This window comes from Aricia agestis, chromosome 20, assembly GCF_905147365.1.
Source record: "Aricia agestis chromosome 20, ilAriAges1.1, whole genome shotgun sequence".
Classification (NCBI taxonomy): domain Eukaryota; kingdom Metazoa; phylum Arthropoda; class Insecta; order Lepidoptera; family Lycaenidae; genus Aricia; species Aricia agestis.
This window is the reverse complement of record NC_056425.1, coordinates 3,964,251-3,988,127: the sequence shown is the minus strand read 5'-3', so window position 1 is coordinate 3,988,127 and position 23,877 is coordinate 3,964,251. Positions and strand designations below refer to the sequence as shown.

General features: G+C 37.9%; 1 protein-coding gene across 2 annotated transcripts in view; it reads right to left on the bottom strand.

The window, feature by feature from the left end:
- The window catches only part of LOC121737352 (zinc finger protein 608-like), a 175,631-nt gene that overhangs the window by 109,224 nt on the left and 42,530 nt on the right, over positions 1-23,877 (bottom strand). The window contains exons 2-3 of one of the 2 annotated variants that reach the window (XM_042129015.1): positions 19,900-20,060; positions 2,970-3,722 (exon numbers count right to left, since the gene is read on the bottom strand). In XM_042129015.1, coding sequence (XP_041984949.1) covers positions 2,970-3,668 — 699 coding nt within the window. In that variant the 5' untranslated portion in view covers positions 3,669-3,722; positions 19,900-20,060. Of the gene's footprint in view, positions 1-2,969; positions 3,723-19,899; positions 20,150-23,877 lie in introns of those variants that run through there. The other variant, XM_042129016.1, reaches the window with a different exon arrangement.

Genomic DNA, 23,877 nt, shown 5'->3' with positions numbered 1-23,877 from the left:
CGCTTCGGAAATTAGCCATTATAATATTTTGTCGTTAAAAGTAAATGACAAAAAACTGTTATTGTGGGATATCCATAAGAGGTAGACATATACCATTGCGGAGTTTTTTTGTAGACCTTTTCAATGTGTACAGTACTTGGTACATTATTTTGATAAATCTCGTAGGGTTCAGCCTGCGTTTGCAATGTAAGCGGAAAAAAATGTAATTATTTACGACATCACATTAGAAACCCCAACAATAACAGTATTTTTCCACTATTTAAGGAATGTTATTATACTTATAAACCTTCCTCTTGAATCACTCTATTTATTAAAGAAAACCGCATCAAAATCCGTTGCGTAGTTTTAAAGATTAACAAACGGACATGGGGGAAAAACTTTGTTTTATAATATTTAGTGATAGTCTAAAATTACAATAGAACAATCAGAGAAATTAATTTCTAGGCAGATGGCGGACCTAAGTAATTTGGTCGCGTTTAAAGTTAAACATTGAATTGACATATCCGACTACATGACGTTGGTCTGTCAACTACTTAGGAATCAATTTCCTCGATGGCACCTACTATTTTAGTCACGACTGTAGTTCAAATTGTAATCGAACACTAAAATATAAGTGTAGTAAATATGATCACGAAGCTTGACAGCTTCACCAAACTTCAAAATGCCTGATAAGTGACAACAGTGCCTGTTTTTTTAATGGCTGTTGGCTATAAATAACCATAATAAATGCCAGTGTTAAGTATTAAATGACGAGAAAAAAATTTTTCGTATGACGTTTCTCTCGGGCGAAATTGACTACGTGACAAAACTCTAGACCCCCTCCCCCCCTCTTGTGACCGAGCGTAGTATTTTGAAGACCCCCCCCCCCCCCCTAAATGGGTCACGTAGTATGGGTATGCTCCCTTACCAAATCCTCTAAATCGTTTTAGCCGTTTCAGAGTGAAGATGTAACAGACAGACATTTATTGTTCTTTCTTCGGGTCAATTTAACTAGCGCAGAGTCGAAACTCGGGCGCATCGACGCGAATTCGCACGGATGCGCGCGCCTTTTTAAATTTCTATGAAGTAATTAATATACTGCGAACTAACGCTTTGGAGTTAAGGTTGAATTTGTTATATTCTGCGCTAGTATAAATTTACGCTTCCTCTCTTCCGTATTTCATCAGTATCTTGCTCAACTAATTCGATGTGGTTAAACGTGATGAGTTTGAAAGTACCAAGGCAGCAGTAATGTGAGGAGCTGCAATACTGTCACGTCTAGATTAATGGTGCGATAGACACGAGCAGGTGCCTGTCCACATCTTGAGACATAATTGTGTGTGTGATGAAATAAAGATATAAAACTCGTATGTCAGGGCGATTAAGGTTCTATATTCTACACTTTATATCTAAGATTAAATCTTCAATATCCATTAGGCCTTATTGAGTTGAAGCTTGAAATAGCTTTATAACGAAGTAACAAAGGACATCAATAAAAATAGGATACTTGTGACTTCAAGTGCATATAAAAGATGTAAATTCTCAACTCGTATTATACATAATTATACGATGCGAACGCGAACGATGCGTTCGTAAGAAGTCAGCTGGAGTTCAATGCGGTTGTGTGGGCCCCTCACGAGAGCAAGTACAAGCTCATGCTGGAACGCATTCAAAATAAGTATTTGCGTTTTCTGTACTTAAAATTGTATGGAGTGTATCCTTTCTACCCGCTGATGTATCCGACGCTGTTTGTGCTAGGCATGGTGGGATACAACAAGTTGGAGACCAGGAGGGACTTGAGTTTGGCGTGCTTTATGTTTGAAGTGTTGCGTGGCAAATTAATTTATCCGGGTTTACTGCAATGGCTGGCACTGAACGTCCCCGAAAGGTATGTGTGGCGGAGGCGGTCTGCCGAGGTTCGCGACGCCCGCCGCACTCTATAGAACGAACTTATTAAAATACGCGCCCATTGTAGAAGCAATCCGAATACTTAACAAAGTCAACAACAAGTTGGACTTATTCATATGTCCTTTGAGTGAGTTCACAAAAGTGACACTATCGGTCATATGTTGTACATGAATTAATTTAATTATTAATCTATTTACTACGCTATCGAATTGGATATTAGTCTGTAATGATAGTTATAAGAATGTTTAATAAATAAATAATATTTATTCCTCCCATTCGGCGTACCGCGTAGGCAATAAAAATTCTGATCTAATATCCACTGAAAGATAATAACGCATGACTGATAACATTGAAACAAATAGTCTCTATACACGTTGGAATGCTTCCAAATTCTTTCAATATGTTACGGCAAAAACGGAACGGAAAATCCAAGAACTATGTAGCGTTAAATTTTATTCGAAAGTGATGGACCGATAGCATCAATATCCGATTTGGAGTTAAATTCAGCGCCCGGCCACAATCGCATTAATTTGTTGAGTGCCGGGTATTGTAATGCGGGCGGTACCAGGAGGGCAGAAGGGGGTGGTGATTTAATGAACCGCTGCAGTGCCGGATAACACCCCGGCGTTTGCACTCAATCAACCTCGCAAACAGCTCTAAACCCCGACAATTAAATCCGAAACAGTCGCCAACATGGCCGATAAGAGCTATCGGACAATTATTAGCGATTATTTTATTGATACAAATGGATCAAGGCTTTGCGCGTAACCTTATACGTGTCACCGGTGTAGATTTAGATTGTCCGCTAACGATATATTATTACGTCGAGCGGTGACATTCATCAAAATTCCTACCGTGATCGAGCTCTATAATTGAGAATTATAATCAATATTAACATTTGGACTTAGTAGTTAGTAGAGCTTGCTTTGTCGACTACAGAATACATACCGAAACGGCAATTAGCCTAGGAAAAAGTGAATGAGTCGCAACTCGCAACTCTGGCATAGTTTTATTTTCTATTGTATTAGGTTAGGATTTAGAATGCTTTAGCCATAGCTGATAATATGAAAGAGTAAACGTACCTTAGGTTCAGTTTTGGGTTTCTTAGCAGGTGGTTGTGTGTTGTGGTCCTGCCGGGAGTCGTCGGGGTCGGGTTTGATGGTCTGTGCGGGGGGCTGCGCGGGCGGCAGCGCGGGGGGCGGCGGCGGCGGCGGCGCGGGCGCGGGGGGCGGCGGCGCGGGCGCGGACGGCGGCGCGGGCTTGGCGTCGAGGCGCGGCGCGGGCGCGAGCGGTGGCAGCGGCGGCGCGGGCGCGGGCGCGGGCGCTGGCGGCGGGCCGGGCGCGTTGGGCGGCGGCGGGACGCGCGCGCCGCCGTTGACGTCGTGCGGCGGGTGGGGGTGGTGGTGCTTGTCGCGCGCCTTGTCGCGCCGGTGCCCGCCGGAGCCGCGCTTGGCGGCGGCCGGCGGCACGCCCGCGGCCGGCTTTTGCTCCCCGTTCATTTCGTTGGACTTGACGATCTCGTGCTTGGCTTCGGAGCTCTTGGTGCCGGGCTTGGTCCTCTTGATCTTCATCTTGAGCGCGGTGCGCTGCGCGTCGGGTTCGGCGCGCGCCGCCATGCCGCCCGCCTCGTCGGTCTTCTCTATGTCGGCATCGAGGTCTATGATGAGGTCGCCGATGCCGATGTCCCACTCGTTGTCATCGTACTCGAAGTTGGCGGGGTGGTGGTGGGGCGCGGGGCGAGGTCCGCCGACCGGCGCGCCCTCCCTCATTGGCGCCGCCATGCGCGCCGGCTCGCGCCCCGCCCCCTCACCGCACGCGCACACACCATTGTAGCCCTGCAACACACGACAACATCAGACACTGCACCACCATCATCATGCAGCTTATCCCAAGATATCATAAAAAGAGACCATTAACCATTCCACCATGACCATGACCAGGACTCGGGCATATCGGTCTCAATCAGAAGAAATTATGACATTCTCTTTTCATTGGCAAACAGCAACGAAGAGATCAACAACTGGTAGAACATTTTAATGACAGAAGAATAAGGCACTTGTGCCACCAATTCAGTAGAAACAAACGCATATTACTTATGTCCGGTTTCTTGACTGGAGTTTATGTATCGATCAGCGTTGTTGATTGGGTAATAATATTTTGACATTACCCAAAAAAATGAGATAGAAAAAACACTAAGGGTGGGTTGCACCAACTTACTTTAGTCTTAATAACTATAAGTAACTGTAACACTATAACTCTAAATTTAACTACAATGCAAAATGTCAAATCTTTGGTTAAAGTTGAAAAATTTAAATGTGGGAGAGCCATGCTTCGGCACGAATGGGCCGGCTCTACCGGAGAAATACCACGTTCTCACAGAAACGAGCGAAACAGCGCTTGCGCTGTGTTTAGCCGAGTGAGTGAGTTTACCGAAAGCCCAATCCCCTACCCTATTCCCTTCCCTACCCTCCCCTATTTCCTTCCCTTCCCATCCCTACCCTCCCCTATTACCCTATTCCCTCTTAAAAGGATGGCAAGTGGCAACGCACCTGCAGCTCTTCTGATGCTGCGAGTGTCCATGGGCGACAGAAGTTGCTTTCCATCAGGTGACCCTTTTGCTCGTTTGCCCCCTTATTTCATAAGAAAAATGGACGCCATCAAGACGCCATATTTAACCATAACTATAGAGTTCGACAATGCTTTAAATGCACGTAGCGAAAAAAGGAACTAACGCTGTCATCATACAAAACGCCATTTTTGTCAGTTCTCCTTTACCAGCAGCGCCCCCGCCCACGTTCATAAAAAGCCTTGTCGGTCCAACAACGTCTTCTGTCAAATTCTGTGGTCAAAGTAAAGGTTAAAGTTAAATTAGCCTTAACTATAACCATAACTTTGACCATAGCTTTAACTTTAACCACGCCTCTGGTGCAACCCAACCTAAATCAGTAACCCAACTTATAAAGTATAGCTAACATTATAACTACGAGTGTTAAACTAGCGCCTTAAAAGTAGAGTTTTTATCATCTAATCATAATAACTACGTCTACAACTCGCCACTTCTATACTATATAATAACTAGCTGTTGTTGACTTTAGTTTACAGTTGTTCCCGTACATCGATTGACTCGTTTACGCGTAAATCAGAAAAGTATATTATTGTGTGCGAACCGCACATTTTTCCGGAACAAAAAATATTCCTTGTCCCAGATTCAAATTAGTATCTCCAATCTCCATGCCAAAGGACTATGAGAAGAAACGTCCCCACCAACCAACCACCACCAACAGAGCAGAAACTGGTGGTATTCGAAAGATCTACTAGAATAGAGAATTTTTCACTATGGCGACATCTGCCAAATACGTGGGGTTACAGTGCAATTCCATCAAACTTGGCGCGGCGTCGTCATCGTGCCATGACACGACGCCGTCACCCTGACACGGTGCGACGCCGCACAGTGTCCCGGTGCATATTCAGCGCGCGCCCCTATTCAGGGTAAAACTCCCGAAAAATGGCGTTCCAAACTTAAACAAGGCATGTGAAATACCTATCAAACAAAGTCGCGTAGTGGAAATATTGTCAGATTTCAATCAATGGGCCACGGGGCGGCGCACTATTCGTGGCACCGGAAGTCTGAACACGCGTCACGTGTCACGGCGGCGGCATCGTATCGTGGCACGGTGACGATGCCACGCCGTGTTTGATGGTGACGCGGCCTTATATTTTATAATAATATATTGTTTTTATTTTATTTTTTCGCTTTTACATACGCATTTCCTTAATGTGCAAATAGTGTTAAAATATCATATTAATATTATTGTCTTCAATTTAATCGTCATTTGTTTGTACATGAAATTAAGAACCAGCACAGTACGTATCGTGTCACGCGCGATATAGGGCTCTGTAGTACCGCTAGTTTTTGATAATTTTTGTATCGTCAATGAATGTACATTTGTAACGTGTTTTTCACTACCAACAATACCATCTCAGTTACGTTCAAAAGAGTTTGAACGAAAAGTTTCTTTATACTTCTTCGAATACTTTTTTTTATTTGATCGACTATTACTCAATTACTTATTTAAGAAGTTTTCTCAGCCGTGATAGTTTTCCTTTAAAGTCAGCATAATATCTCCTACTCCCGCGAATTTTTCCACATTCCCAGAAGCAACCTGAGCTAAACAGCTAAACCTGAGCCTGAAACCTGAGCTAAAACAATTTGAGCTAGTGGAAGTGGGAACACTGGACTCTAACGATTTTTTCCGCTTTAAAACTTCATATTTCACAAGTGGATCCAGATCCAGTGGACTAAATCGGAATATGATCTTTGGATACTCTGAATAATATTTTTTAAAAACGTACCCGACGCCAACCCGTAACGACACCCCACACGAAAGGATGAACGCGTAAAAAATCACCCCCGCTTGATGTGTATGGGAAGGTACCATAAAAAAAAAAGATTTTACATACTATTTTGATGATATCATATGATGGCGTCATTAAGATAATATGCATACAAGCCGAATTACAGCTTTGCAGGACCTATAATCTCTGAGAAAAACCGCGGATAGACAGACAGACACACAGACGGACGGACAGACCGCAACTTTAAGGGTTCCTTGTTGACTATGGAACCTTGATATGCTTTTTGTTTGTAGAAAAAAGTTTTTTTTTTGTTCAAAAATAAACACCTTTTTTTTTGAAGAAAAGTTTATTTTTTTAATAAGCCCCATTGATTTTGAAACTGACACTGGTACTTAAGACTTTTTTAGGTCCCAGTGAACAAATCGAGATGCATTCCATGACTGTTGAAGGTTGGGGACGGGGTCCATACAAAATCCCCCATAGGCCTTTCATCAAAATAGATTAAATAGTTTAGGCGAGAATTACAAAAGTTTATTGTGCGGGAACCGTATATTTTCCGGGATAAAAAGTATCCCTTGTCCTTTCCCGATACTGAAAGTATTGCCATGCCAATTTCATCAAAATAGATTGAATAGTTTAGGTGATAATCATAAAAGTTTATTGTGCGGGAACCGTTCATTTTCCGAAGCAAAATTAGTATTCCTTGTCCTTTCCCGAGACTCAAAGTATCTCCATACCAAACTCCATCAAAATAAATTGAATAGTTTACGCGCAAATCATAAAAGTATATTGTGCAGTAACCGTACATTTTTCCGGGACAAAATGTATCCTATGTTCTTTTTCGGGACTCAATCGCGTGATGTCGTGACCACGCGAAATATAACGTTCCGCGCAGCTTCGCCCGCGTAAATTAGATATTTCACAGACAAATTAGTCCACAAAAATAGCCTATGATCCTTCACGTAGTCTACTTCTTATCTGTGCCAAATAACAGAAAAATTGCTCCAGTAGTTCGTGAGATAAGTCCTTTCAAATAATTTCCCCCGTTTTTTTCACATTTTCCTCTATTTCTCCGCTCCTATCAGTTTTAGCGTGATAAAATATAGCCTTTCAAAGTTCCTAGGTCATGGATGTGTATTAAATATGTGTAATTATAATAAAAACTTAAATATAATTATTTTTCTTCTGTTTGTCTGGTACCCGTAACACAAGTCCTTCGCGCTAATCTCAGGAACTACTGGTCCGATTTGAAAAAGTCTTTCAGTGTTAGATAGCCTATTTATCAAGGAAAGCTATATTCTATATTTTATTGCGCTAATACTAATAGAAGGGAAGAAATAGAGGAAAGTGTGGAAAAAAGGGGAGAAATTATTTGAACGAACGCGCTAATATCAGTATAAATAACATAGAAAATAGAAATAAAAGCACGGGAGAATTTTCATACCAATTCGGGCTCGCCATAATCGTAAAACAGCCGTAAACCGCGAATGCCACATGCCTCTTAGCGGGATAGACTGAAGCTCGGCGCTTATTTATTGTTATTTACGACTGTCTTCACTATAAAGTCTTTACGTTTAAATAATATGGAAATGTTGTTATAATTCCTGCTCACTAACGAAGAGATTTCTCAGGGATGGACGGTGGACCGACAATTTGAGGTCGGACTCAAAAAAACTTTAGCTATTCGCAGCTAACATGGCAAAATATTGACGTCAAACAGGAAGGCAATAGGCATACGTGAAAAAAGAAGAAAACCTGATATTAGTCTGTAAAAAAGGAGAATGGCCAATAATGTCTGAACGCTGATCCACCTACCCAACAAACTGTACACTATACTAATAAGAGACTTATATTTATTCTATAGTCAGGACAATTTAAGGAGGCACCAGCGGTCATTACCCTTTCTAGTCTAGGAGCTATGTGGAAAATACTCGCACTGCATTCTGTTCACTAAGAATATTTAATTCTTGTAAAGAAACAGACTATTATATTTTCATTGGAAAACGTCTTGGTTACCACTTCGTATGATAATCTCCAACTATTTATGAGTTTCAAGTGATATAATTCATTCTGTGTTCACATCGTGTATGCAAAATACGTTATCTCATATCACCCTTAGACTAGAAACATCTGTCACTTCATTGTCAATCGCGTTTAAAATAGAAAATGACAAGTTTTTTAACAGGAAGTCAACGACCTCTACACACAGAATTCCGCGATTTGAGAATAATGACATTTATTCTCGGTTGTATCGTTTACTATAATTATTGTGTGTATCATATTGTCATGTATCAATGTAGTTGTAATAAACTTAATGCACAAAAACTTGTGTTGGTGGGCTGTTAATGGGTAGCTCAAGCTGGGGGTCGCGGGTTCGAATACCGCCGAGGGAACAAAAAGTTTTCAAAGTTCCTGGGTCATGGATGTGTATTAAATATTATGTGTACTTATAATAAAAATTTTAAATATAATATGTATAGTTTATAAGTATTAAATATATTTCCGTTGTCTGGTACCCGTAACACAAGTCCTTCAGGTATTAGCACGACGGGGCCAGACTCACGTGGTGTGAAGCGTCCATAGATATTATTATTATTATTTTATTAATATATAAATTTTGGTGCGTATATGTATATTATTGATTTTAAATCGTATAATATGAGTGCACAGTGCACATGATATTTTGGGCCGTTTATGAAACATTTTACACTCGAGAAAAGGTATTAGGGTAACAGCATATAAAAGGAGCAAGATTAAATTCAAAGAGACACTTCATAACTGAGTTTACGGCCCTTTTGATAACTGTCGTAAATTTTTATTGCATACGTAAACTTAACCGTTTGTATTTTAATACTTGGCTCCGTTTTGCTGTTCGAACTTCAAACAAGCCAAGAGAGTTTGTTTTTGTGTATTAACACAACAGTTGCAAAAAGTTTCCATTTAAATTGTTTGAGGATAAAATTATTAACTTCTTTTAGCTTTCGGGACTATTATTACAATTTGTGACAATTTCAAAATTCTGTAATGATAGTTGTGATTTGTAATATATTATAATGTTATAAGTATATAATGTTACATAAGTATATGTATATTACATATAATGTAATATACATATAATAAATTAATGTATTATATAACATATAATAAATTAATGTATGTCTTAAGTCTTAACGAACAATAGACCTCATATTATATGAATAGTTTTAAATTATAAGATAATATTATTGATTTGGCTACTGATTAGAATTTTTTTGTAGTTTAAAATCAATTAATCTGAACAGAGTAGTTATGGAAGTTTTTATAATATTGTATTATAGTAATTGATTTACTTCGATAATATTTGGGTAGTACTACTGATTTAATTTTTATTTAAGTAAGTAATAACAATTTGACACGAAATGATTTTACTTATGTCAAATTATGATTAAAATAAAAATTAATAATTATTATGTTTAAAAGCATTTAAAAACATATTAAATTTTGATACAAAACACAATCGTTTGTCCCTCGAAACGGAAGAAAAAGAGAGACTTGCGCAAATTAAAAGTGTTCTTAAACGCTGTCTGTAAAGACAGCCCGTATAAATATTTCCTTATTAATATTAACATTGGGTTTAATGTTTAGCATGCAAATCGATGATCTCAGATGTACTTTATACTTTAACACCTCTTTGATTTTATGCGGTCATAGTAGAGTCACAGAATATATAATAACAAAGAGTTAGTTTTAAGTTGTAAGACGTTATTAAAAGTAATTTACAAAATGCATAACTTATTTAAGAGTTTGAGATCATTAAAACTAAAGGGGTCTGTAGAGTTTAATTTATAGTATAAAACTGATGAAAGAGGACGCCTGTGTCTGCGTTGCGCCAAAATTCGTTTATAGCGCGGAAATTTTCCGGGATAAATACCCTATGTCTAGGGTATGTTATTCGAATATTCGAATACTCGTTTTATTCGAATTTTCGACGATTTCATTATTCGAATATTCGCCAAATTATTTTTCGAATAATTCGAATAGTAAAAATATTTTTATTTTTGTTTAAAATGCTATCAAACATAAAATTAACATGGAATAAGAACACAATTAAGTTTATTTCAGAAAAAAAATATTATTAATGAATATTCTACATCTTTAATGATAATATTATAATATACATATAAATCTGTTTTTAGTCTAACTAATGAGTATACGACCATTCATCGTCGCCGTTGACCATATGTTTTAGAAACGTCTAATAAATTAATTTGCATGTTTTTAGGCAAAATAACGATTTTGCCTAAAGACATGAAACTGAAGATATTATAAACTCTTTTCAGTTATGGGTTTCTGTATCGTCAGTAATGGTCGCTCACGATCTGTATCTATTGAATTCTTTCAAGCATAATCACATGAGAAAAGTAAAAGGTGCTAGGATCGAAAACGGTTTACACTTTACAGCCTTTCTTTTGTTGCCCAGCTGTAACCTTAAATATACATCTCTGGGCTGGGGCGCCAAAATACCAACTGCTCCCTCTGGATCGTATCCAACGAAGGGCCGCTCGAATTGTTGACTGCCATAGTGTTTGAAACAGCTTGGACCCTTGGAATTACGCCGAGATGTAGCTTCACTCTGCATCCTCTATCGGTTGTATCACGGGGAGTGCTCTGAGGAATTGTTCGGAATCATACCACCTGCAACTTTTCGCTATCGTCCCACGCGAAAAACATACCATCCTCATCACCTTGATGAGTGGCAGTCTTCCGCAGTGCGTTTTTCGCGTAACTTTCTGCCGCGCACTGTAAAACTCTGAAACGAACTGTCACCCTACGTCACCATAAGACCTGCAAACCTTCAAGAAAAGAGCGTATTCCCTCTTAAAGGGCCGGCAACGCACCTGCAGCTCTTCTGATGTTGCGAGTGTCCATGGGTGACGGTAGTTGCTTACCATCAGGTGACCCTTTTGCTCGTTTGCCCCCTTATTTAATAAAAAAAAATACATTTTTAAAGTGTTTAACGATAAAAATTAACTATGTCATTTACAAAGATTCATGTTGATAAAAGTAAAAATTAGAATTGCTTACTTCGTAGTATTAACAAAATAGGTTGTACATGGCTGTACGAAGTTTTTTGTTACTTTTGTTCAGAGTTTTCAGCATTTTTCAAAAATTTTGAATTATTCGAATAATATTCGAATTATTCGAAAACTTGTGAAATATTCGAATTATTCGAATAGTAAATTTGTCGAATAATAACATTCCCTAGCTATGTCCTTTTCCGAGACTCAAAGTATCTCCATACCAAAAAGCTAAATCAGGTGCGGGCGTGAATAGGCAATAGACCGACTGACAGAAACACTTTAACATATTTTATAATATTAGTATAGATATGATTATTTATGCGCAAAGTTATTCAATTAGAGTCAAGTGTCAACAAAAATAATCGCACTCATGTGAAATAGTAATCATAGCCCGCAGTATAAAATGCATCCATTAAATCGGTTAAAACCCGGTTTGAATAGGAAATGTAAAGACGTGGATAAATCGCGGAGGAATCCATTATGCGAGCTGTGTGTTTGTCAATAGGCTGCCTGATTGGGGGCTCCTTCATGCGCTGCGAGCCTCGTATTAGTGATTTACTGAGCCTGCGAACTTGGCAGCTTGCCCATGCATTTTGTAAGAGAAAAATCGCTGTGACTCCAGTGGCAATATATTTTATGATCCAACATAAATATAAGTTACAAATTGTATTACGCCAAAAAATATAAACCTAAATTGTATTAATAACATTTACTTGGCATTGGAGTTTCGTTTGAAATATTATCTATACTAGTTAATATTGAATAAATCTTAAGAGTTCATCAAACAAAATACTGTACCGATTTTTACTTTTTCACAGATATATACAGTAGGACACGAGGATGAAAATAGGTTACTTTTCTGCAGAGAAATGTACGATTCCTACAAAATTCCTTACGCACGCGGGCGGAGTCGCGCGGGACGTCTAGTATTTTCTAAGAACTCTTGCAGATAATAAATTATAAAGTTACTAGCTGTTGCCCGCGACTTCGTCCGCGTTAGCATAGTAGATCACGTCCCAAGATTATTTATTGTACAAAAATATTTAATGTACAGAATTGACTTTCCAACGATTTTATTATACATATATAATATATAGATATTCCGCGCGGCTTCGCCCGCGTAATTTAGGAATTTCACGCAACCGTACATTTTTCCACAAAAAATAGCCTATGTCGCTTCACGTGGTCTATTCTTCATGTTTGCCAAATAACATAAATATTTCTCCTGTAGTTCTTAAGAGGATACACCAGGGGCGAGAGAAATTCGAAATAGGTATTTTGAAAATGTATTGCTGTCTCACCAATCTCAAGTCTCCCACCGCAGAGCGCGATGGAGACAACACGACAAAAGTTCTAATAAAATAAAAGAAAATCATCGATTCGTTGTCCTCTGATTCCTTCTCCAAAACTTAACCGATTTAAGTACTTTTTTCATTAACAATAAAGCAAGGCTTAAGCTGTGTTCCTATGTTTTATTTTTTTAGTATATTCCAGCCAGTTTTGTTTTATGGGTGTTTGAACACAGAGAAAAATCTGGCCATTTTTTTGGGTTTTTGAACGTTTATATCTTTTTTAATAATTAAATTATGAAAAAAAAGAAAACATAGGGACATTGTATTAGTGGCCATAGATATTCAGGAAAAAAATTATAACTCTACCGGTATTATCCAGGGAGGAAACAGCGGACAACGTTTGTATGGAAAAACGGCGGTGTGGATCGCTCTTAAGATAATAAGCAATTTCATATAATTTCCCCCGTTTTTTCCACATTTTCCTCTATTTCTTCGCTCCTATTAGTCTTAGCGTAATAAAATGTAGTCTATAGCCTTTTCGATAAATAGGCTATCTAAAACTAAAAGAATTTTTCAAATCGGACCAGTGCGTTTACGAGATTAGTGCGTTAAATAAGCTCTTTTAAATATTTTCCCCCGTTTTTTCCACATTTTCCTCTATTTCTTTGCTCCTATTTGTTTTAGCGTGTAAAATATAGCTTATAGCCTTCCTCCATAAATGGGCTATATACCACTGAGAGAATTTTTCAAATCGGACCAGTAGTTCCTGAGATTAGCGCGTTCGAATAAGCCCTTTCAAATAATTTCCCTCCGTTTTTTCCACACTTTCCTCTGTTTCTTTACTCCTAAAAGTCACAGCGTAATGTTCTATAGCCTATAGCCTTCCCCGATAAATGGGCTAGCTAACACTGAAAGAATTTTTTAAATCGGACCAGTAGTTCCTGAGATTAGCGCGTTCAAACAAACAAACAAACTCTTCCCAATTATAATATTAGTATAGATATAGATTTGAGAATTATAAAGTTACTAGCTGTTGCCCGCGACTTCGTCCGCGTGGACTTCAGTTTATAGCGCGCGATGTCAACAAAATTGGTGTCAAAAGCTTTTATAAAAAAAAAACCCTGGTACCCCTTAAATCAAAACAGCTGTGCAGTGTGCACATAATATATATATTTTTAAATCAAACTTATATTTTATGCCAAATTTTAAAGCTTATTTAGCCCCCCCCAATTACACAACCTTGCCCATAAACTATTTATCATTGATAGGTTTAAGGTTACGTCACTGTATATACTTAATATAAAGTAAAAGTATTGACTTATTAAATATCGTAAAAAAGAAATAACAATCGAAAAAATCGGAACTAAAATGTTTGATGATACCACCTCTTATAGAAAGATGTTGGGCAAGCGTTAGCGCGATGTAAGAGACGCACGGCGCCATCTAGTATGAATTTTTGGAACTAACTTAATTTGAACAAATTTTCGTATTTTCACCCCCTTACAACCCTTTTTCCCAGTAAAAAAGTAGCCTATGTCCTTTCTCAGGCTTTAGACTATCTGTATACAAAATTTCATTACAATCGGTTCGGTAGTTTTGGCGTGAAAGCGAGACAGACAGACAGACAGACAGACAGACAGACAGACAGACAGACAGAGATACTTTCGCATTTATAATATTAGTATAGATTTGAGAAGTCAAGAATAAACAAAGATTACGTACCATGTAAATTGTAAAGTACACACGAACAGCAATTAGGAATTAACAGCTAATGTCTTCTAACATAAATCCCCAAGTCCCATAGGGACAGGTAGGTTAAAGACCTTTAAGTTTAGACCTCTACAAGTCTCTTTATTTTGTACGAGTGGAAATGATAAATGAAAATGTAATACGTATAAAAATAATATAAAAAATCGGCCAAGTGCGAGTCGGACTCGCGTACGAAGGGTTTCGTACTGTCATAGAGCAAACATAGACCAAAAATTGTGTTTTTGTATGGGAGCCCCCCTTATATTTTATATTTTATTTTAATTTTATTCTTAAATATTGAAGTAGGCATATAATTAAGGCCTTTGTGAAAATATCAAGTGCCTACCTCTTGCCATTATTGATATAGAGCGAAAAGGCCGAAAAAATCACGTTTGTTGTATGGGAGCCCCCCTTAAATATTAATTTTATTTTATTTTCAGTATTTGTTGTTATAGCGGCGATATACACAATCTGTGAAAATTTCAGAAGTCTAGCCATAACGGTTCTTGAGATACAGCCTGGAGGCAGACAGACGGACAGACAACGAAGTCTTAGTAATAGGGTCCCGTTTTCACCCTTTGGGTACGGAACCCTAGAAATTACTAGGTGACCCGGTTAATTTTGTACCACTAACAGGGAAGGTTTATTAGGAGGGCCTAATAAACCTTCCCTGGAATTCCACGAATATTTCAAGACTAAAATTAGCCAAATCGGTTCAGCTCTTCTCGATTTTTATCGAGACTTACGAAAAAATATTTTTGTAAGTCTCGCTAATAAATATTCATTATTCGTCGTTATTGGTGGTCGGGTAAGCTTCCATACATTTATATATCCATTCTCCTTTAAATAAGGAATGACAATGATCCTAGTTTGTACACTCTACTGTCTAGCACATTTAGGTCATACAAAATCTGAAAGTATAGCCTATGATCGTGCCAGTTTTGACCTTACCTTGCACCTAAAATCTCTACAGTGACATCTTCGTGAATTAATTAAAACCTGAACGTCACGACAGTAACAAGTGTCACGCAAGCGGTGCTTCGTGATTGCTAAAACAAACTAAGGCCAGTATAAATAGTCAGTACTCGAGATGCGTCTCGGTCTCAAGACACGGGTCAGGCTCTGTGACTGGTTGGCTGTCAAAATTTGGACCAATCATATAGCCGAACCGCGTCTTGAGAGTTGAGACCGGGTCGCTGGTCGCATATAAGTACTGACTATTTATGCCGGCCTTAGGGTCAGTTTACATTGCAACCTGATGAGTGACGAGACCATGGATTTTTAGGGTTCCGTAGTCAACAAGGAAGGACAGTTTCGGTCTGTCCGTCCGTCTGTCTGTCCGCGGTTTTGCTCAGAGACTATAGGGCCTACAAAGCCGGCAATTCGGCATGAATGCATATTTAAAATTAATGATGCCTACAAAATGGTATTTAAATATAACATTCTTCTTGAATTTTTTTTGTTACCTCCCCTACACGTCAAGCGGTGATTTGTTTTTTTTTTTCGCATCCACCCCACCGTGTGGGGTCTGGGGTGTCGTTAGATAGGTTTTTCAAAAATATTACGAGTATTCAAAGATTTTTTTCCAATTTCGGGATCCATTTGTAAAATATTGGTAAAATATAAGTACAGTATGAGTAAAGTTTAAAAGTGGAAAAAAATCGTTAACAGTCCAGTATCCGCCCTCTTTCTACTGGCAAACAAACGGTTGCTTAAGGAAATGTGAAAAATTCTCGGGAGTAGGAAATATTAAAAAAATCGTTGAATAATAACAGCATAAATTAAAATGTATTTAATTCGTATACTTAACTTTATATTTGCTCCTAAAACTTTGTGATTTAATAACAACTATTCAAATAGCCCCTTTATCGTCCTTACGGCCGAAATGATAAATGTGGTGTAAAATTAATAAAAATAATAACTCCTTTGGGTACCTATATGATTTGAAATCAAATGCTGAAGGGAGTCAAAGGAGAACAAGAACAAATCTTATACAATAAAAGCAAATAAAGGCGTTGGGTTAAGAATATCATAGCATTACGCGTCCTGTAATAAGGTACCCTGGTGAAATAAAAAGGATTTATTCTATCTCCCTCCTCGCATAAAGATACTGTTGTTAGAGCGGGACGGATGCTCAATGGCTGTTTCCTTGGTTGAAGGTGAGCGAATTGATTTGAGAACATCTTATCATCTAGGGACCGATAGCCAGTTAGGTAACGTAAACAACGATTACTTACTAAATTTACTTTTCTTATATTTATGTCCTCGTACAAAAAATACGAATTTGTTTGTTTTAAGTTTAAACCAAAAAAATCGTTTTTATCTGGGTTATAATCGGTAATTTTGACCAGACCTTTTTCCTAAAATTTTAAAGTTGTGCAATAAAGGGTTTTTTTCAAATTATAAAATGGGCCGGCCTCGAAAAATTGGCGCGACGAGTTATTTAAATAAGAGAAAGCTTAACTGGGCTATGGATGTGTTGGATCAGTAATAGCAGTAAAACAACATAATATTGTGGGGTCTAAAAAAAACTTAAATTGATTTTATTTTCGCAAAAAGAATCGTTTGCAGTATGTCTGATTATATCTTAGAAAAGAACAAGGAAAATATAACAATGTACTCATGCATTTTGAACAAAAAACCATTAACGACATTTGAACATTATTGGCACAAAAAACAGCCTTTTGTTCTAAACGTAAAACGTGTCCATACAAGGTACACAATACAAATACTTAGGGCCAATTCACACCGGATCGGCAGCGGCCGGCAGCGGCGCGAAGAGGCGCGGCGAGGCCGGCAGCGGCGCGAAGAGGCGCGGCGAGGCCGGCAGCGGCGCAAAGAGGAGCGGCGAGGCGCGGCGAGGCCGGCAGAGGCGGCTCGCGTCGCCGCGGGCGGCCGCTGGCGGCCGCGCGCTACCTCCAGAGTGCCGCACAGTCGAGTTTTATAGACATAGGAACTTGAATTTCCAGATGTAATTTTTTTGGGCTAAAATATGTTCTCCTAGTTGTTATTACATAATAAAATGTAAAAAGCCTCATCTACGTGTAATAATAAGGGAGTAATAATTTTTTAAAGAAATTTTAGTATGGAGCCGACATGAGCCGCGAGCACTTTCCGCCGACGGCCGCGCGGCGGCGCGCGACGCCTCGAGCCCTTTTGAAGTTTTCAAGCGATACTAGTAGTTATAAGTATGTAAATAAAGTTTAAAATTATTTCACACTAAAAGTGCTCTTCGCGCCGCTGCCAGCCGCTGCCGATCCGGTGTGAATTGGGCCTTAGGGACGGTTTTAAATTCATTTTATTCACTTATGTTAATAACGTCTCTTATAAAATAATATATGTAGGTATTAAGTATAATTAAGTAGCATTAATAAATTCGTTAAAAGTCAGCTTAAAATAATTTGATAAGATGCTGAATAAAGAATGGAATAAGTTACATGTAGAATAATAATAATAGAAGTGAGAAGAGTTTGTTTTGATTTAAAGTTTTAAAGTGGTTGACAAAAAATCATCGTAAAAATTAGTTTCTGTTTGTATCGCTCTACTATGGGGTCAAAAATTACCCCCGATTCCAAGAGCGTTACATGTTTTTTTCAATGGTTCCTCGAAATGACTTAATTTTTAATCGTGACATTGATGAGAATAATTTTAAACTAAACACAGCTTTTAGAAGATAAGTATTCCAAATCTGATTCAGAAACTACCTAGAAGGCAATGATTAGTGATTACAGTGCAGTCGTTAAACAGTGTGACGACAACGTGCGCGGACAGTTTACGATCGTAAGAGGGGAGGCTGTCAGCTGTTCTAGACAATTATCTTAGGTAAAGATTTAGATTCATGAAAATCTAGCAGAGTGGAAGGTTACTATTATAAGTATACGTAACTTAGATAATACTGCCAAAGTATCATAAAAATTTTTTTGAGTCTAGTTCCGTAGTGTCATGTTTTCCTTTTAGTTGATTACAAAATAATATTTGAAATAATTAAAATGCTTTTTTAAACTCAAAATTGGAACTGATATCAGGCCAAAACAAATCGAAATTGGCCTATGTGTATTTTTTTGTGTAGTATAAAATATTCAGTTTTGCTATGTAAAATGACCCTTCACCCTAACAATCCGTTTACATAAACACAGAAAATATATATTTGACAAACAAACGTTAAACATAATAATGTTTAAAACGTTGATCGCCAAGCTTAAAGACAGTGTTTTTCATTTCTTTGGACATTTTTTTTTTGGTAAATCATGTAAAATAAAACAGAAATTTCCTTGATTTGCCCCCATTTTCCTTGTGTGCCAAATATACACAAGGCCTCTGAAAACGTTTTGTGTAGAAATTTTCGTCAGAGGCGGTGTCACGTGTGTATACTTTCGGAAACACATTTTCCTTTTTAGTTTTTTTTTTTTCCTTTTCTTTATTATTATTTTTGTTCACAGATATGTAACATAACAAGAAAAAAAGATTTTTTATTGATTTTGCAAGTTAAAAAAGTAAAAACCGTTATAAAAAAAATTGAAAAAATATTTTTTTGTTAATGTTTTTAAATTTTACTATACCTAATTATCGACCTGTGAGTCGGACAGAGAACCCACTCGAACTGAAACAACCGTGGAGGCCAGACGAATCAGTTTCCATTATAAAATGTACTAAAATGTGTATCCTGTTGGAAACACTGGCCTCGCAATGTAGCACTGCCTGTGTTTCCAAAAAGATACACGTGGCCTCAAGAGGTGGCACTTTGTGTTTCCAAATGGATGCACATGGCGCTCAACGTGTTAAACAACATTCAACCCATCATAATATGGTAATACAGTTCATACTCAAGTGCCTTACGTTTATTGTTATTTAGAAAGCGCAAAAATTATTATGTAAAATAGGAAATATTAAACATAGGTACTGGGGAAATGGCATTATATCTTTTGCATAACACTCTATTGTAATTTGTAATTTATTATCGATTCATAGGTAGACAATAGACCTTACCGTTTGACGAAAGTCAATCAAAGGCACTATTGAATAGATATTATACAGTATATTCAGCTGCTGTATTTTGTGCAGAAGGAATCTTCGCATAATATGGGGTACGTAGGTACCCCAAAGCATTGACCAGCAATCATCCTTAGGGGTTTATGAATAGGTACCCCAAAGCATAAAGCTGTACCTAATCATCGATCATCCTTAGCCCTTAAGTAACTAAGAATCGTACATTTTTACTAACCTTTGACCACCTTAGGAATGTCTAAGTGATCTGAATAAGAGACCCCACTAACAATAAAACAGATCGTCGATTAGCAATTTACGAACTACTATGGTTCAAATCACGAGACGAGCCAAAAGTTATACAGAAATACAGAAACAGTGCAGAAACATAGCTTATGATGAACATTCCTGCTTCTAGAAAGAACTTTATTACCTAATTTAATGTGAGCTACAAAGAACCTACCAATTATTATTATCATCTATCTTTCTAGTACATTTTGCGTCTCGTCTCGTGGTTCTGACCATAAAAACTAGTAACTGGATACTTGGAACTATTAATAAAAGGACCTTACTGTTCCCGTCTGGATCTATTGATGACCGGTGATGAAAATCCCAAACAGACACAATCCATTTATCACTTTGTTGCACTTTGGTTAACACTAGCACTGCGCGAGCGACACGTTACACTATCACTACACCATGCCAACGATCCTCCTTGCGATCCGTGGTACACCTACAACAAAAATTCTGTATCAAACACCACACAAACACAAGCAAAACAGTAAACACCAACAAGGCAACAACGTACGCGCGTCGGGTACGCGCTCTGCTCGAATACTGACTTCACGAAAACGAACAACGCTCAACGCGCGCTGTATGTCTGCGGGGACAAGTCTGTCCGAAGCTCCGACAAACTGATGCTCACCTCGCAACAGTAATTTTACGCTCCACTTAAATGGAAGAGTAAAGTGTTAATTTACACGCAAATAATGTCACAGTGACACGCATACGTCGTTTGAATATCGTGATGACTAGAAATTCAGTAATATTTAATGTAAATTAATTATTATTAATTGCGTCGAACGTAAACGCATGGCATGTCGAATGCTCATAAAAATAAAAGTCAGAAAGAGAAACACGATACCGCAGCCGCGTGTGCAGGCCGCGGGGCGACGCGGGGCGCGGGGCGCGGGGACCCACGGGAACATGGCTTCCAAAATTATTACACAAACATTTATGCATGAAGGGATAACAAAATGTTCGCCGTTGTTATATCATTCTGATTGAGGCATATTTATTCATAACGACATTTCAGCGTCGCAACTCGCCCTCGCACAAAAATGTGTCGTTTTAAATTAATCGTTTTATAGCGTATGCTTATTGGTTGTAAAATCGGGGCAAATTAATTTTATATTGACGATATGGGAGCATGTGCTAGCAGCTAGCATGTGCAGACCACAAAAACATGTGAGATAATAAAAAGTTGTGTTTAAACGCTCGACTCGTAAAGTTTATTTGTGTAATACATTTTTAAACAAACGAATAATTACGGGGCGGTTTATAGGCGGTTTAAAACGCTTCTCGGAGTTAAATAACATAATATTGCGATGAATTGCAGTTAAACATGAAATGTCTGAAATAATTGCATTCGTGGGTTCGTTTTTAATTCAATTGTACAGAACTGCATTCCTTTGAAGCTTTAACTGCTGTTAATGTTGCTAGTTTAATTAAAAGTAAAGTGTTGGAAGCTAAACGGTGCTTTTGCCGTATTAAGACTTAAGAAGTCAATAATCAGAACGATAATCTTGATAAGAGGTAACGCAAAAATGTTGATTCAAGTCAAGATATTAGGTATTAAATACGTATTAACTAAGCGAATGGGGTAATTTGAGACCCCACCCGCAGTGGAAGTGTTATTGATCAATTTATTTAAAAAATGCTCCTTAAAATGTTTTACATAATATTTTTTTCTTTCAATACTTTTGGTACTATGTTACTAGCTAGGGTAACATAGTAGTAACAAACTTCCAAAGTATCACGAATCAACAAAGCGATTTAAATTTTAATACATCAAACAAGATACAATTCCTCTGATAAAACCTGAAGATTTTATTCAACGTGTAATATTGGAATATCCGATATCGCAGTCAATGCGGTACCGCTACCGAGAAGATATTTTTCATATTCTTTTGTTGAGCTGCGGTCGGCTTTGAATTATATAAAAGAGAAAACAAAAGCATTGTTTTTTTTCACAGTAGAATAGGTACAGGTAAATGTTTTTAATAACAGTTTTTAGAAACATAAAATTGCATTTTATGTTTTGCTTTTGGTAATTTTAACGTTTGGACTTTAAGGCCTAATTTCACCAACGTCTGTTAGTGTTAACAGCTTGTTAAAATGTCATGTCTTCTTTTTAATTCATATGTAAAACGAAAGAGCTAACGTGATACTAATTCGAGCATTAATTTTAACAGTCGTTGGTGAAATTGGGCCTAAACCTGTTAGGCTGCGTTTCCACCAGAGATGTGTTGCGAGGAATGTGTATTTAAGATCCAATAGCATCGCCGCGCTGAGCGATGTCACGGCAAGCTCACGTCAATGAAGCGATTCTATTGGTTCTCAAAAACACATTCCTCGCAACACATCTTTGGCGGAAACGCAGCCCTAGTCAAAAATCAAAATCCCTCTGCAAATCCCTGAATATTTTTGAGTAAGTATATTATTTTTTCAAAAGTCAAACTATTTCATTAAGCGTTAACAAACGTCAAATTTAATGTCAATGAACAAACACACCTTCGCATTTGATAATACATAATATCATCGCTTGGCTCGTCTCGGCGGGTGCACTACCGTGCACCCAGAACATGGAAATAATATTTATTCTAGTTTCTACCAGGCTCCCATAATCCCTTAAGAGTCCGGGTGCCATCACTAGTCTCATACAAACGTAATACCAAGATCATTTCCCATTTTTTTTATGAAATAAGAGGGCAAACGAGCAAACGGGTCACCGGATGGAAAGCAACTTCCGTCGCCCATGGACACTCGCAGCATCAGAAGAGCTGCAGGTGCGTTGCAGGCCTTTTAAGAGGGAATAGGGTAATAGTGGAGGGTAGGGATGGGAAGGGAATAGGGGAGGGTAGGGCAGGGAATAGGGTAGAGGATTGGGCCTCCGGTAAACTCACTCACTCGGCGAAACACAGTACGTAAGTACCAATTAAAAAATATGAACGATTACAATTTAGTATGTAAATATTTTGCAATGAATCTTTGTACAAGAACCTAGGTAATTACTATCTTAAGCTGAATAATAACTCAAATATGGTAAATATTCTCGTATGGGAAATTATCTTGGTATTACGTTTGTATGAATACCGCGATGGCACCCGACTCTTAAGAAGTAGTCCGGTGACCGGTCGTCAGCTAAATCCGAGATGCTCAGGTGAATTCTGTGAACGTTTGCGTTCAGCTGCAATGCTAGTAGAATGTCATTATCAAATTTCGAGCGGCGGCGAGCGATATTTTATACGGGCTACGGCTATGTGCTAACATGAATGGTATTCGAGATAATATAAGAATTAAGAACCGTCTCCTGCTTATAAACTAAAATTTTATTCCATTTAAGGCTGCGTTTCCACCAGAGATGGGTTGCGACTTGCGAGGAATGTGTATTTGAGAACCAATAGAATCGCTACATTGAAGTGAGCTTGCCATGACATCGCTCAGCGCAGCGCTGCTATTGGATCGTAAACAGAGAAAAGAAACACATCACTGGTGGAAACGCAGCCTAATACGAGAAAATACGGCAAAATACAAGAGAGATCAAATCTTCTAGTATAAATGAAATGAATTTAAAAATCTTATTACTCTCGCTAAAACTCGAGAACGATAGAACCGATATGGCTAATTTTAGTGTTTACTGTTTAAATTTTCTGGGTAAATCCAGTGTGGTTTCCAATGGTGGAAAAAAGTGATACGAAGTTCCCCGGGCCATCTAGTATCTAATACTTAAATCTTAATAGTACAAAAGGAGTATGTTTTTAAATGTATGGAGTCTGGTCCAAACCACCACTACTTAATTCCAAATTTAAAGCACCTAGGTATAATATAGTAAAATTGTCTACTAAATACTGACCCCCTTACTAATAAACGCTGTATAAGCTTTGAATAGTTATACAGTGTTTTGTCTACTTCAATCCAATTAAAAATGTCACTTGTGTGACAAGAACAAAACACTGTATAATAACTATTCAAAGCTTATACAACGTTTATTAGTAAGGGGGTGAATCAATATAACCAGACCGCAATCAAAAATACCCTGTCAGTGAAAACTTATGGCTGAATGAAAAGTCAAAATTTTGTATGAAAAATATTGTAATGTTTTTTTTTTATGAAGTATCCTTTAGTATATTAAAAATAATTAAATCTATATTCTATAGATAGATTAAAGGTGATTACTGACAAAACTAGGTTTAAAAAGCATGATAATAACACCCCTACAAATTGGTATGTTAACATTAAACACAACTATCGCATTATGAAACCATTAA